The 16629-nt window shown below is 35.8% G+C and overlaps 1 protein-coding gene across 1 annotated transcript; it reads right to left on the bottom strand.

Moving 5' to 3' along the window:
* Nucleotides 1-2455: 2455 nt before the first annotated feature.
* On the bottom strand, nt 2456-10881 carry LOC110864358 (phospholipase D beta 1). The gene is made up of 9 exons (XM_022113407.2): nt 9552-10881; nt 8391-8501; nt 8119-8310; nt 6234-6554; nt 5685-5832; nt 5033-5181; nt 4764-4943; nt 3544-3741; nt 2456-2883 (listed from the first exon to the last, which is right to left on the bottom strand). The coding sequence occupies exons 1-9, from the start codon at nt 10440-10442 to the stop codon at nt 2590-2592; spliced, it is 2484 nt and encodes an 827-aa protein (XP_021969099.1). The 5' UTR covers nt 10443-10881; the 3' UTR covers nt 2456-2589.
* Nucleotides 10882-16629: the final 5748 nt, after the last annotated feature.

Below are 16629 nucleotides of genomic sequence, written 5' to 3'. Positions count from 1 at the left end.
AGGGGTGCGAACGAAAAATTACAAATGGTGCAGTCAGAATTTTCCAAGGGGTGCGGTCGGAATTTTTCAAGGGGTGCGGACGAAAATTTCCAAGGGGTGCGGTCGGGATTTTTCGCGAAAAATACCACTAACATTTTTTTTCAGGGGGTGTGGCCGCCCACCCACCCCATAATATGGGTACGCCCCTGCATAGAAAACCACAATGATATGATACTCGTGTATTTTGTATAGAGATGTTTTTAAGAATTCACGTACCCTGTTTAAGTTAAAAAAATATGCCTTTTCGTAATGTTTTATTATTTTATTTTAAAAAAATTAAATTAGTATTGGCTCAATAAATCTAATGCCAAGTGGGCTAAATTCTAAACCATAAAAAATATTTGTAAATGGGTCTATATTGGATTTTTGTTTAAAATTACGTGCCTCTCAAAATCACGGGCCTTGTACGGAGGTCCTCCCCGCATACATTTTATAATGCATCGGTGTTTTTGCTTAATTTTACTTTTTAATTTCGCTTATTTGCTTCATTAATAAAAAAACATTTCTCGTTTGTGACATGTTGAAAAAATAATAAACAAATTAATGTGAGGCCACCTATCTGACCCTATAGTTTCTAGAAGAACGATTAAATCAACGTACTACTAATATTTATGAAAAAGGTTAGTTTGGTAATTTGATTTTGTTTTACAATGAGATGATTTATTATGATTTGTTTTCATGACTTATTCAAAGATATATGCTTTGATCAATGAATGATCGGATAAAACTAATGATGTGAAGATTAAATGTTAATATGATGTTTTTATAATCACCTAAACAAGATAAAACTAAACACAATGATTAAATCAAGGCAAAAAAAAAGTATGTTATTGTTTTGTTATATTAAACATTTATTTTATTTTATGAAAGTAACCATATCATATCATAAGGTAGAAGATTCTGTAAAAAGTGCTCAAAGTGTGAGAAATGTGAGAAGTGTATTATAACACTATATATAACACCATATAAACACCGTATAACAATATGTAACACCATATAATACCATATAACACTATGTAACACTATATAACAAATATAACACTATAGGTTGTCTGATAGCATGTCTATGATAGATGTATAGTGTTATATTTGTTATATAATGTTATATAGTGTTACATAGTGTTATATGGTATTATATGGTGTTATGTATTGTTATATGGTGTTTATATGGTGTTATATAGTGTTATATATTGTTTTATAATACACTTCTCACACTTCTCACACTTTAGGCCCTTTTTACACTATCCTTACCCTCATATCATATGTATATAATATTTCAAGATTTCTTATGTATAAATCACAAGTTTTATTTTTATTTTATTTTAGTTTATGAGATTAGTTTTACTATTTTTATGAAAGTAATCATATCATATGTGTCTAATATATCAAAATTTCTATGCAGAAATCATCAGTTTTGTACATAATTATCATTTTTATGTCTCTATTTTTGTTGTATTTTTTTTAACTTATTTAAATTTAATTAAAACATGACATCAGCGTCATCAATCCTAATCACTACTAACCACCTTATTTGTTTGTACCTTAAAATTTCAAACCCACAGTGCACATGACTCATGAGGTATACATCAAGAATATAAAGAAATACATGATGTACTATAATATCAATCAGATAAATAGGTCGTCTTCGAGACGTTTACACAGGGTCGGCCCTGAGAATTCATGTACCCTGTTCGAGCTTGAAAAAACTTGCCCTTAGACGTTAACGAAATTGGGTATTGGGCTTGTTAAAAGTTTAAACCTAATGGCAATGGGCTAATAAATAATCTAAACCATAAAAATTGTTTTGTAAGTGAGCTAATGTTGGTGTTTGTATGAGTATACCCTATTAATTTATTTATTTTACATTTACATATCATATTTTTTTTTTAAATAACGTGTCGTTCAAAGTATCGGGCCCTGGCCGGTGGTCCTCACTGCCCACCCTAAGTGCTGGCCATGCGTTTACAACTTAATTACATTACCTTGACACGTTTGGATAAATATCTTAAAGAGGCTATGTTCGGGTTTTATAGTTTTGAATGTATCCGTATAAGAATCCACGTTTTCACACCAACATTATACGAATTGTATTTTAGTGAGAAAGTGGGCACCTTTCTTGGCTTGCGTGAAGTGTTCTTATATAGGCGAGACTTCTCGCCTAAGGAACATCATTTATACAACTCAGCTTCTATACTGGTAAAGCTTATCCTCTTGGTGTTTACTTGTGCAGGTAGCCAGTAGCGAAGCTTGAGATTTCCGACCGGGGGGTCGAAAACGTATATACCTAAAAAAAGTTCTATATGAAACTACATACCGGACACTACTGAGCGAAAAGTTCGGGTGGTCGGGCCCTTTAAGGAATCGTTGGATTCAGATTCTACTTTCGTTGGTGGTTCTCGATCGAATTACATTGAAAAGAGAACACAAAATGCACTTAAGATGAATCAAACTAAACATATAAGCATCATAACTTCCATTTATTGTTACAGAATGCAATTGATATAACCAACATTCAACTAAAGAACACACATTCAGTCACCCTATGTAGCTTCATATGGTGAGGTTCTCTTGAACAGACACAAACGAACCCACGATACTCCCACCCACATCCGGAAAATTTTGACACCCAGACAGCGGTTTGACCTGCCCCTTCCGGTCAACCTCTACCGGATACTTGAGCAAATGAGCTGTCATATCCGTTACTTTATCAGATGCATACTGTGCCCAGTTCTGACCACCCAAAAACCGAACCCTTCTCACACACTCGAGGCTCTGTGGTTGCTCGAAACAGCTCTCGAGCTTTCCAATATGCTCTGACCAAAGTGACATCCGATATCCAAATACCTACAACAGAAAATAATCATCGGGTTTCAAGAGACTTTTTGACATCAAAATATACTTGTTTCCACGGAGTTAACATGGTATTAAGGCCTGTAAACGAACCAAACGAACACGAACGGTGGCATGTTTGTGCTTCTTCATTTAACTTTAACTGAACACACGGACATATAATCGAACGGACTTTTTGGTTCGTGTTCGTTCATTAAGAAAATGGACATGTCCGTTTGTTTAAAATCTAAACGAACAGTTCACGAACGTAAATGAACCTAAAAAACAAACTTAAACAAACACAAATGAACATAACTGAACAAACCATAAACGAACACAAATGAACATACTAACAGATTGTATATAAATTAGTGATCAATTACGATAAGTTCCATTTGAAAACCTATGTTTTAATTAGTAAAGATCCAATTAATAATTAGTTATATTCATGTAAGTAGTTAGAAGGCCCCTTTTATGTTTATATCTAGATAAATATAACTACTTATGTATTTATTAAAACTTAAATGAACATAAATGAACGACATTCATGAACATAAATGAACATGTTCGTTCGTTTATTAAATAAACGAACTTCCCGCCAAACAAGTTCATGAACGTTCAGTTCATTTACAAGCCTAGTGAAATCCAATCTTTTTGCGCAGAGGTACAAGTTACCTGTCCAGCTGGACTAGAACCTTTGTGGGCCCACGTATGATGAGGCTGATACGCGCCCATTGCAATTTCAGTGTCTCGGGTGCCTTCCAATGAACGCTGGTTGATGTTCGCAGAACCCAACATCACATACTCGTCATCAACTATCATTCCTTTTGAATTTACATGGATCATAAATCGCCGGCTTGTTATACCAAGTGCCTAAATAATAAATATAAAAAGATGTTACGTGTAGTAAAATCAAGAAAATCGCAATTTAGCAGAGAGGAGGCCAAATTCTTGTTTGAGTAAAGTACACGGATGGTCCCTGTGGTTTACCAAAATTTTGGATTTGATTCCTAGCTTTCCAAAAGTACACAAATGGTCCCCCCGATGGTTTGCACTTTGCCAAAAGTCACATGGATGGTCCCTGTGGTTTGCAGTACTTTGTAATGCATTTAGTCTCTAACTTGGACTTGCAGAATTCTTTAGATTTGTTGGTTGGGGACTAAATGCGTCAAAAAGTGCAAACTAGGGCTGTCCAAAAAGCTCGCGGCTCGGAGCTCGCTCGATATAGCTCAGTTTGAAACTGAGCCAAACCGGCTCGGCTAGAAAGTGAGCCTAGCTCGGCTCGTAACGAGCCTAATTGGCTTGGTTTGGCTCGCTTGGTAGCTCGGCTCGGCTTAGCTCGGATTATTTTACTTGTAATATATTTTATTCATATATACATTATAATATATTTCAAAAAACGAATTATTATTTACATGTATTTATGAGTCTAATCTGATATCTATGGCATATTTGAAGGTTGATTACCATGCTAATGTAATATTGTATTTCGTTAAAATTTAAAACTTATTTTCTGTTGTTGAACTTATTTTGGCTTGTAATGTATTAGGTTGAACTTATTTTGGATATGTTCTTCTGAACTATTGAATAATTTTTTATACTACTGAATTTTGAGAGCTGTGTATTAATTTTTCTTTTTAAAATTGAGCCAAAGTGCCAAACCAAGCCGAGCCCGAGCTTAGATTTTCAGCTCGGTTTCAACTCCGAGCCAGCTCGGTTTATATTCGAGCCGAGCCCGAGCTCGCCCTGGCTCCGCTCATGAACCGCCCTAGAGCAAACCACAGGGACCATCCGTGTACTTTTGGAAAGCTAGGGACCAAATCCAAAATTTTGGAAAACCACAGGGACTATCCGTGTAATTTAGTGTTTCTAGAATCAAGGGAAAAAGGAAGTACTTGAGGCGTATTCGGGGCGAACGAGATTTTCCCATTTGAATTTGGCGGTACACTTTGAGATGACTCACGAGTGCCGAGACAGAAAAAGTTCAAGTAATCTTGTGGCTCGTAATCATTTTCGAGCCCTGTTTCTTGTAAAGCCTTGTAAATAACTTCATACATCATTTTCATCGTGTTATGCTGCAGGAAAAAAAGATGTTTCAGCGACACATTACTTGTAATTCTAATGATTAATATACGTCTCAAGATACGTAACAATATGAACCAACCTGCCATACGAGAATCCGTTGAGTAGCCGAATTAGTAGGAACGCCCTCGGGCCACATTGGAATCACTATATATGCAGCAAACCTCTCGTTGGCTCGAATCTTATTAGCAATTTTAAGAGCGATTTCCATTGGTATTAAATTGTTTGCACCTGCAAAACACAGAAAAGTCCATTTGAATCATGTATTTGGTTTGAATTACAAAAATAACTTTATGATATAAATTGATTTAGAGTAAAATGCCATTTTCGTCCCTGAGGTTTGGCCAGTTTTGCGACTTTCATCCAAAGGTTTGTTTTTCCGCATCTGGATCCAAAAGGTTTGAAATCTTGTCATTTTCATCTGGCTCGTTATCTCCATCCATTTTTCTCCGTTAAGTCAGGGGTATTTTCGTCTTTTTAATTTAGTAAGGGTATTTTGAATACTTGTACATTATGCTAAATGCTTGTACATAAAGTGAAAAAGACCGAATTGCCCTTTAAGTTAACAAAAAAGACGAAAATACCCCTGACTTAACGGAGAAAAATGGATGGAGTTAACGAGCCAGATGCGGAAAAACAAACCTTTGGACGAAAGTCGCAAAACCGGCCAAACCTCAGGGACGAAAATGGCATTTTACTCTTTGATTTACTATAAAAAAGCTTGGTTTCCTCACCTAAGCTTTTGTGGGTAGACCAGTTATACGAAGATCCAAGAAAGTACTGATTTTCAATATAAATGAAATGCTGAGCTGTACGGATCGCCTTCACGTACGCCGTATGTATACTCATGTCTATCAGCACGTGTTTTCCACATATCAGGTTCTGTACAAGGTAACAATGAATGCTAACAAGTTATAACCTCTTATACATCCATTACTTATAAAAGTATAGAGTTAATTGCCAAAATCGCCCCTGAGGTTTGGGCACATTTGTCATTTTCGTCCAAAATGACACTTTTGTACCATTTTGCCCCCCACGTTTGTAACTTTTTGTCATTTTCATCCAAACCACTAACTTAGTTTATTTTTCTGTTAAGTTAAAGGATATTTGGATGAAAATGGCAAATATAAACCACAGGGACGAAAGTGTCATTTTGGACGAAAATGGCAAAAAGTTACAAACGTGGGGGGCAAAATGGTACAAAAGTGTCATTTTGGACGAAAATGGCAAATGTGCTCAAACCTCAGGGGCGATTTTAGCAATTAACTCAAAAGTATATTTACCTTGTTTTTAGCATCTTTTGGGTCTTTAGGGAAGCCTAAACCTTTAACGGAGTTCGAATCGATTGAACGGAACACCTGGACGTGCCAACCTTCTGGATCTTTTACACTTGTGTAATGAGCATCGGTGATGCCTAAAATTTCTGGAATTCTATCTAGTTTAAGTAAAACATCGGAAAGTTTGGTTATTTTCGAAAGGCCACGCGGCTTTGACGCCCTCGACCACCTCTCCTCGAAGTTTTGGAGGACGTCGTATGCTGCGGGACCCTCGATTCGGCAATGCAAATCATGCCATGGTTCTCTTGGACAGCCAGCTGTAGACCCCTGATGACAAAATGAAAAAAAAAAAAATAAGGAGACACCGATCAGTATTTATTATGAAATAGAGGATATATAGAAGGAAAATTGGATTTTAATAATCCCAACTTTGACATATTAGCCGGTAACAGTCCCAACTTTTAACCTATTTTCCATCGGTGAACCCATACTAATGAAAAGTTAACCCGTGATGTGGATTGCTTATGTGGCAAAAAAAGTCAAAGTTTTGCTGACATGGACTGCTTATGTGGCAAATAGGTCAAAGTTTTGCTGACGTGGACTACTTATGTTGCAAATAAGTAAAGTTTTGATGACGGGGACTGCTTATGTGGAAAAGTTTTGATGATGTGGACTGCTTATGTAGCAAAAAGTCAAAGTTTTGCTGACGTGGACGGCTTAATGTGGCAAATAAGTGTAAGTTTAAAGACGTGGACTGCTTATGTGGCAAAAAGTCAAAGTTTTGCTGACGTGGATTGCTTATGTTGCAAATAAGTCAAATTTTTAATGATGGGGACTGCTTATGTGGCAAAGTTTTGATGATGTGGCCTGCTTATGTGGCAAAGTTTTGATGATGTGGACTGCTTATGTGGCAAATAAGTCAAAGTTTTGACGACGGGGACTGCTTATGTGGCAAAAAGTCAAAGTTTTGATGGCGGGGACTGCTCATGTGACAAAAGTTTTGATGATGTGAACTGCTTATATGGCAAAAAATCAAAGTTTTGCTGACGTGGACTGCTTAATGTGGCAAATAAGTGTAAGTTTAAAGACGTGGACTGCTTATGTGGCAAAAAGTCAAAGTTTTGCTGACGTGGATTGCTTATGTTGCAAATAAGTCAAAGTTTTAATGATGGGGACTGCTTATGTGGCAAAGTTTTGATGATGTGAACTGCTTATGTGGCAGTCCACGTAAGCAAAAACTAACTAGGTTAACTTTTAGTAGTATGGGATCGTTGAAGGAAAATAAGTTAAAAGTTGGGAGTGTCACAAAACATTAGTTGGGATTGTTGCCGTCGGCCTAAAACCCGTTGCGATCCGAAACTCGTCTCGTGCGGAAACTCGTGTCGGCCTAAAACCCGTTGCGATCCGAAGCTCGTCCCGTGCGGAAACCCATGTGGCCATGTCAGCCCAAACCCGATCCGAACCGACCCGTTCCGATCCAAAACGCGTCCCGTGCTAAAATCCGTCTCGGTCCGAAACTCAATTCGCACCGAAACCGTTCTGATGCAAAACCTGTTTCGTGCCGTAACCCGTCTTGTGCGGATACTTGTGCCGGCCCGAAACCCATTATGATCCAAAACATGACCCGTTTCTTTAAGGTGCTAACCCACATCGACCCATTTCTTTAAAGTTGCCGACCCGTTTTGACCCGAAAATAACAAGATAGAATTTCAATTGACCCGTTGTGACCCGTTTAGTTAAAATATCTTACCCAAACTAACCCATATAATTTTAAAAGCAACCCAAACCAACCCACTTGAAATCCTTTGGGTCAAGATTGCCACCTCTAGTTGCCGACCAATATGTCAAAGTTGGGATTATTCAATCCAATATTACTATATAGAAAGCTTACAGTATAGTTAGGATTATGATAATCATCTTTGTGCAAAGTGTTTAATGTGCTAAAGAGAGAATGTTCCGGAGTATCGTAACGCCCCTCACACAGATCAAGACCTCCTACAAACGCCATAATTCTTCTTTTGATACCGGCATCGGCATCCACTATAACGGTTTTCTGATGATGGGAATAGATGGTTTCCGCATCCTGCAGACCAAGAGTAAACATATCGTTATATAAAGATGAAATACGTTTGAAGATCGTCAACGAGAGTAACGAAACACAACCTTCTTGGTCCAGCTGCTCTTCGGTATAGAACGAGGACAAAGTAATACTTGCACTGACGAATTCTTGAAAAAGGCCCGAGTTTCTTCGTCATGAGTTTGCATAACCCCTTCCTACATGTTACCGAAAGAAACTGTTATTTCCAAATACTAACATGATATAGCCTGTAAAGTGTAAACGAATCGAACATTCATGAACTTGTTAGGTGGGAATTTCGTTTATTTAATAAACGAACGGACATGAACACGATTTTTTGATCATTTAATTAAACGAACAGAACATGAACAAATGTTTTGTTCGTTCATTCTTGTTCCTGAACGTCCGTTTATGTTCGTTTATTTATGTTCGTTTCAATTTAAATACATAAGTAGTTATATTTAGAGTTAATTACTGTTTTCGTCCTTGTGGTTTGTCAAAAATCACTATTTCAGTCCATTAGTTTAAAAATTGCGATTCCAGTCCTTGTGGTTTCACTTTCGTAACCATTTCAGTCCCTATGGTTTCACTTTCATAACCATTTCAATCTGTTTATTCTGTTAGTACAGGGACTGAAATGGTTACGACGTGGACTAAAATGGTTACGAAAGTGAAACCACAGGGACTGAAATCGAAAATTTTAAACTAATGGACTGAAATAGTGATTTTTGACAAATCACAGGGACAAAACAGTAATTAACTCTTATATTTATATAAACATAAAATATAAAAGGAACTTTCTAATAATAAAAATGGGTTTCCCAATGTAATATATCGTAATTAATCACAAATTTATATAAAAAATTACTTCGTGTTCGTTTATGTTTAGTTGGTTATGTTCATTTGTGTTTGTTCAATTATGTTTATTTGTGTTGTGCATTGTTTATTAAATTATGTCCGTTTAAGTTTGTTTGTTTATGTTCGTTTACGTTCATTAACTGTTCGTTTATGTTTTAAACGAACGAACATAAACGAATACAAACATGCCCATTTCTTAAAAAACGAACATGAACAAAAAAATGTGTTCAGTTATCTATTCCTGTTCGTGTTCGGTTATAGTTAAATGAACGAGCACAAACATGCCTCTAGCTCTGTTCGTGTTCGTTCCGTTCATTTACAGGCCTACTCCGAGCAATAATCAGCAAGCAAAATCAAGATTAAAAACAAGATCAATCAATGTCACCCACCGTTTTATACCCGAAAATGCTCTTTGAAGTAGGATCATCCCATACAAGAAGAAGCACTCGCACGCCTTCATCCGCCTTGCTTTTAAGAAGATCTCCCAAAACGCTATCTCTAGCCTTCGCGCCATACCGAACGAGCTGAACTTTGTGGAAAATAGACCACCCCGTGATATAAATCAATCTTCGCGCTTGTCTAATAGCGTCACAAATATCCCGCCAGCAATCTCCTTGTACGTATTTCAACCCGCGATCAAGTTTCAAACTTGGTAGACTACAGTCAACATGAGCATCTTGATAAAGCGTAACTTTCCCGCCTCTTCTAAGCGGAAAATAGGTGTTCGGGACCCCTTTAAACTCCGGGTCGGACCCCACTCCATCGCGGTAAATGACCATTTGATCCACTGGTGTGTACTTGATCGATAGAGTTAATACGGCACCAAGTTTACACGGTTGTCCACTTGCATTCAAAATAGGGAAAGTACCCTTTATCGCTAAATCGTTAACTAACTTTTCGGCTGGAATCCCAACCGCGCCTATTAGTTGAGACCCCACAACATCGCTGTCTTTAACAACGAATAACACTTCGGTTGTATAGTGTGCTACGGGAACGTAAAAACACTGCTCCCAAACAGGGTTTTCACTGTTGTTTATAACAAACGTTCGAGCAATCACCGCATTGGCTACAGATACCGTCACGTAAGGATCACTGATACCCGATAGAGGGGTGAACTTTCTATTAAATGCATCCATGTTAGGCAGTTTATTCGCCTCTTTCACGCATATATCCAAGTTCCCGTGTAGTAACACAGCTTTTAACGGTGCACCAGACGTACTAAACGGAACAACCTGTACACCTTGTGGATGCCTTGATCCTTCATCAGCTGAAGCAGCCATCTTAAACCCAAACTATATTCAACTTTGGAACACAATCACTTCGGTTTTCAAGATCAAATTTTTATAAGCACTCAGTCAGGCAATTTATCAAACAGTTGGTGGGTGCTTTCAACTCCAGCAAAAAGATTCAAACTTGAGACAATGGGTAGTAAAATTAATGTGATTAAATAGTATAAATAGTATAAACGAGTTAATAAAACAAATGGGTAATCAGAAAAAGTTGTATTACGTTGTTTTTGAAGCATGTTGGGTACAAAACAATCAAATTCGGAATGTTTTGGAGGCAAAAAAGAATAAAAAATAAGGAGAATTGATTCCATCTACGATGTAGAAGGGATAATTGAGATGAATGTGACACGAATTGGAATATTTTGTGTGGGAAATTGGATCGAATTTGAAGTATTTATTCTTGAAATTATCATGGGAACAAGGTTTTTATTCGGAAATGGCGCCAATGAAAAGGATAAAAATAAGAACTTCTTGTCAACTGTCATTTCACTTTCAATCTTATTAGAAAAAAAATAAATAAAAAATGTTACCCAAGATAATTAATAGTCAAGAAGTCAACTCTAAGTCAAGTGAATTAGTTGTTTCACTTGTAATTTTCAGTAAATTAGTTAGTAGAAGTTACTTTTATTTAGCTTATAGATAGACTTCTTTTTTTATGTTATTGTTAAAATACAAGAATATTGGACAAAATTCTTTCATTTTAAGTTTTCATGATATAAAAGGCTCTAACAGACAAGATTTGTAACTCGATTTAGTTTTTCTATGGGTTCTCGTACTTTATGTTGAAGATGATAACAAAAGGAAGTCAGTTTATAAGTTTAGAAAACTAGTATTAAGGACCCTTTGTGTTGTGACGAGTCCGTAAAAGTTTAATAATTGCATGACTTTAAAGAGTAATAATAATAATACTTAGGGGCTGTTTGACAATATCTGAATGGTTAAGTGCTGAATCAGTAAGAGGTCTGAACCATTAAGTGCTGAACCAGTAAGAGGTCTGAACCATTAAGAGCCTGTATAATGCTTAACCGTTCAGAGACAAATGTCTGACCAATTCAGATTAGAGGTCTTAACCATTCAGACTCTGTATAAATCTTAACCATTCAGAGGCAAATGTCTTAACCATTCAGACATCTGCTCGTGAAACAAACAGTCTGAATCATTAAGTGCTGAACCAGTAAGAGCTCTGAACCATTAAGAGCCTCATTAAGAGGTAAACAAACAGCCCCTTAGTATAGGGTTTTTATTAAAATTCAAACTAAACCATAAAGGTTATATTATATTTTTACTAATACTATGTGAGAAGAAAAGTAAAAGTTACTAATATTTAAATGCAATAAAAGTAAACAAAATTAAACTTTTGAAGAAAGAAAAGTAAATGTTACTAAGATGAATGTGTGCTATGCTTTATTGTTCGTACAAGTGGAATATACATGGACCATTTCTAGGATATTGACATGTAGTAATCAAAACTAAAAATAAAATTTTAGTGGAGAAACTTTTGCTAAATACTAGTAGGGAAATATATTGATATGTACTAATCAAAACTAAAAATAAAAATTTTAGTGGAGAAATTTTTGCTAAATACTAGTAGGGAAATATCAAAAACTTTGTATATGTAACGTTTAATGGAGAAAATTTTCCGACAAAATTACATAACTTGTTAGCTTTTTTCACAAGTTCATTGAACATTTTGGAAGGGTCAGTTGACGAATATCTATAATCTAATGAACTTTTTAAGTGTTAAGATCTTAAGCAAAATACAAACACACTTGAACTTGTACGTATCAAGCATCTAATAACTACGTAGAATAAAAAGTTGGAACTTCTAAATGAGAACCATTAAAAATAGTAATGATGAAGAAACAAATTAATTACCCTTTAGCCTTTACATCTGTCACACCCGAACCGATGGCGAAAACATCAGGATGAGACGAACAAATTGCTCAAAACAACATAACACTATTGTGACAATATGAATTAAATTTATTTCATTAAAACTTGAAAGAAATACATAGTCTCAGAATTCAAACATAATTTCAAACAAATGATAAATTGCTAAAATGGGTTTCTAATGTCATCCTAGCTTGTTTCTTGATTCTTGAACATTCAACCTGCAATATGTATTAAAATAAAATCAACAAAAAACATGTTGGCGAGTATACAAGTTTTCATACATAGCATAGTACGTGTTTAAAATGTTGCTCATATCCAAATGTGAAATACAATATCGTATTGACAGTATATACTCGAAACGATGTTACTCTATGTGTCCAAACCAAAGTTTAACGCAATTAAAGTACCTACCCAAAAGAGTATGGGTGGTTTTAACATAGATTAACCTAACAATACCCGTTAATATAACGGGAGGGGCATTTCTCAATCTATAGCGCTACCATTGTTAGGGGAGGCTTGTACGAAGTTAATGAACACATAGTCATGAATGTTTACATTAGCATAACATGTCTAACATGATTAAAATGTATCACATAGAGTAAGGATAGAGTGTGTATAAAATGTTTGATGTGATTGTGATGTTTGATATAGAATACATACTGCACCCAAAAGTGGAAAATAGAAAATGGGTCATGTATACTCACCTTAGTTTGCGTTGCGTTTCTTGGTAAGGAATTACGAGAGTGAATTGGATCCAAGAGATTGCAAGAAATTACCCTATTAGGTTTGGGGAATTCGTTAATTGGTGATTGGTAAAATGATTTACATGATAATGGAAATTAGTATCAATGTGTGGAATCTTAATTCGTTGAATGATAATATCTAAACAATAAGATGTGATGGTTAATATTAAAATAAAATAATAATCTTAGTAATAAATATGTTATGGTAATAAAAATAATCTAACTGAATTATAATATTTGAATTTATCTTGTTATTAATAAATAGTTTCTAAAATAATTTATTTTATAATAAAAGAATTTATATTAAATGTGATGATAACAAATATAAAAAGTTTCCGAGTTTAAATCTTGGAGGATTATAATTTCTAAATATCTACCGATTTTATTATTGGAAATATTTCTGATTATATATAATAACAAAATAAAAACAAAAATTCTGATTATTATAGATTAATAATAATAATAAATCTGATTAATATATATTAATAATAATTCTGATTAATTAATATATGTCAATAATAATAAAAACCCTGATATAAATTATATTTCTGCTATTAATAATAATTCTGTTATTAATTATATAATAATAATAATAATAACAAATTTTACTGTTAGTAACAAAATAAGAATAATACAAATAAATTGGGCCACCGGCCGGCCCAACCCAACAACCCACGTAAACCGCGAAGAAACAGCAAACCAGACTCGAATGGAACGTAAGTTATGAAGTTTTGCAAGAGGACATATTGCAAGGCACGTTTACAGAACAGAAACGAAGAAAAGGAAAGTATGAAACGTATACTGGAACGTAGACAGTTGGCAGCGTCTTCGTGTCTCCGACCAAACTCCGGTTGTCTTCTCCGGTTCTCCGGCCACTTGCAGTGCTTTCGACAAGTCCGTATTTCTCCGGCGATGTGCGACGGTATTAGAACGGTGATGTGGTGTCGAAACAAAGGTGAAGGTGATCGAGTGGTGTGAGGAGATTTGAATGTAATGACCGGTATTTATAAGACGTCTATGAGGTCGGTTGTTTTGGAAATGGTTCGTGATTGAGTGTGGTCGATGGAAACCTGATGGTGATTGATATTTACAACGGAAACGCGGGATATCAATCCCGGTGAATCAGGCTCAATCAAACAAAAAAGGAAACACTGCTGTAAGTTTACTATCAATCGTTTTAGGCGGCACTTGTTTAAAAAGGAATGATGCTAAACTGTGCTTAAGAACTAGACATTTCCATATATGTTTGGATGTGGTATGCCCGGCCGAGTGGTTAAGTGTTCACTTGTCAATGCGATGGTCCCGAGTTCGAATCGTGCAAGAGGCGGGTTAAACAAGAAACCCCCTCTTTTTACCCGGTTTTAATGTAAATTTTCACTTATGGTCCCTGTAGTTTCCCCAGTTGACTAACCAGACTAACTGAGATCCTTAACTCAGTTAGCTGGTTCCTTTAGAAAGTGACTAACTGATCTAACTGAGTTTCCTTAACTCAGTTAGTGGTCCCCTTTGTTAGATAACTTAACCTAGTTAAGTTTCTATTATGATTCCATTAACCTAATTAACTTAGTTTAACTAAACTAACCCTTTTTATTTGTAGCATTAATTAATTAAATTAATTAATAAAATAATTAAACAATCATACTTAAGAATAAATTAAACGATTAATTATTTTATGAAGCTCTCATGTTTCAAGGGTTAGGATCCAAAATTCAAAACGGGTCGGATTTCGGGAACCTATTTTTGACGGATGTTACAACATCATCTTTAATGGATAATTGAAATTACGTACTGTGGAGGAATGATCCGGCTCAGTTATTCCAGATCGGGTAACCATCATTAAATACAGTCTCTTATTTCATTTCATTATATGAATCATGATTGTTTCTTTATTTTGTTTGTTCCATGATCAAATGCTTAAAATGATATATGTTGATCATAGTTCTAAACCATACGTTCTAGGTGCCATTGGCAATCGAGATATCATGGGAGGGATTAGGGTTGGATATATGTTGATTGGTCATCGGGTAACAACCTCGCGTTCTAGGAATCCGAGTACTTGGTTCCCTTTCATCACAAACAAATGATCTTGCATGAGCTATGTCTATGTAGTTCTTTCCAGTTGAACATAAACCTTGATTGTCACTTAAAACCTGAAACTCGGGATGATCACTACCCTCTTATCCTGTTACAAAACTTAACTTTGATTTGTATTCTAATTTAGTAACTCTAGATAATTAAAACCATTCAACCCAAACATTGAAATTTACATTTCTTGCAATTTAGATTAATCTAGTTAGTTAGACATACATTGAGATAGCACATATTCCACAAACTCCCTGTGTTTGATACCCACTTGCCACTAACTATTTAGTAGTAATTGGATTAAATTAGATTGTGACCACGACATCACGTCAAATTTTGGCGCCGTTGCCGGGGAGTAGTGCACAACGTGTGTTATCTTGTGTATTAGTTAAAAAAATTAAAAAAAAATAAAAATCCCAAAAAGATTTTCTTTGATGTTCGTGATTTACACTTGGTAGTTGAGTTGTGTTGTGTAGGATGACAATGCATTACACAGATTTCAGTTTCTCTACGTGTATATTGTGCGGGGGCTCCACGTCATCCGTGTATCGGTTGCCACGAGGCCCACTACAGGAGGGCACATGGAAAACCAGTGTCTTATGTTTCACAGCTTCCACCTCTATCATACATTGATGATTATGAATCAGAAATGGAGGATGATTATTACTCGGATGGATATGATCGGGAAAAGGATGTTTATTATGAGACAAGGACGGATGGTCTATGTTTTTGTTGCGGTCGCGATCACACTTATGATTATGATGTGTGCACGGTGTATTCAAAAAACCCTATTGGAATAAAAAAATGATGGATGCACACATCTTAAGACCGTATCAGGGATATCGACAATATCATCCTGAAGAATATTCTGAGCCCGAGGGTGTTTATGCTTATCAGACCGAGGAGGAGAAAGAGCTTGCTATATTGGAAGTAACTTTGTCCAAACTCGAGCAGTATTTATCAACACCCAACCTTTCCGATGAAGATCGAATCAGCTGTTTAGTTTCTAAATGTCAGAATTTAAAAATGAAGATAGAAATAGAACAACGCCTTTCACCATTACCTGATGATATTAGAGATTATTCTCACATGAAGGAGGAGGTTGTGCAGGATAATACCACACCAATGAGTCCTTTATCTGATGAAGAGTCACTGGTGGATCAAATGGTGTGTGCAGATGATGAGGCAGAACAGTCTGATGAGATGAATATGTATACCGAACCTTTTCCCATATCAAGCATTCAAAATAACAAGTGTGGGGAAGAGGGTTCGAGGAAGAAGATGAGAAGGGTGAAACTACAAGACATTAAGGTATATATCATGAAGTGGATTAGCAAAGCCCGCAAGTGCAGTCTTAACATGCCAATTATACTTACAAATCTATGGAGATGGCATGTAAATTTCCGAGCATTTATTGGAAATACATTGGGTAAGTGTGCATTGAGACCACCGTAATGCAT

This window comes from Helianthus annuus, chromosome 6, assembly GCF_002127325.2.
Source record: "Helianthus annuus cultivar XRQ/B chromosome 6, HanXRQr2.0-SUNRISE, whole genome shotgun sequence".
Taxonomy (NCBI): domain Eukaryota; kingdom Viridiplantae; phylum Streptophyta; class Magnoliopsida; order Asterales; family Asteraceae; genus Helianthus; species Helianthus annuus.
This window is presented reverse-complemented; position numbering and strand designations above follow the sequence as displayed.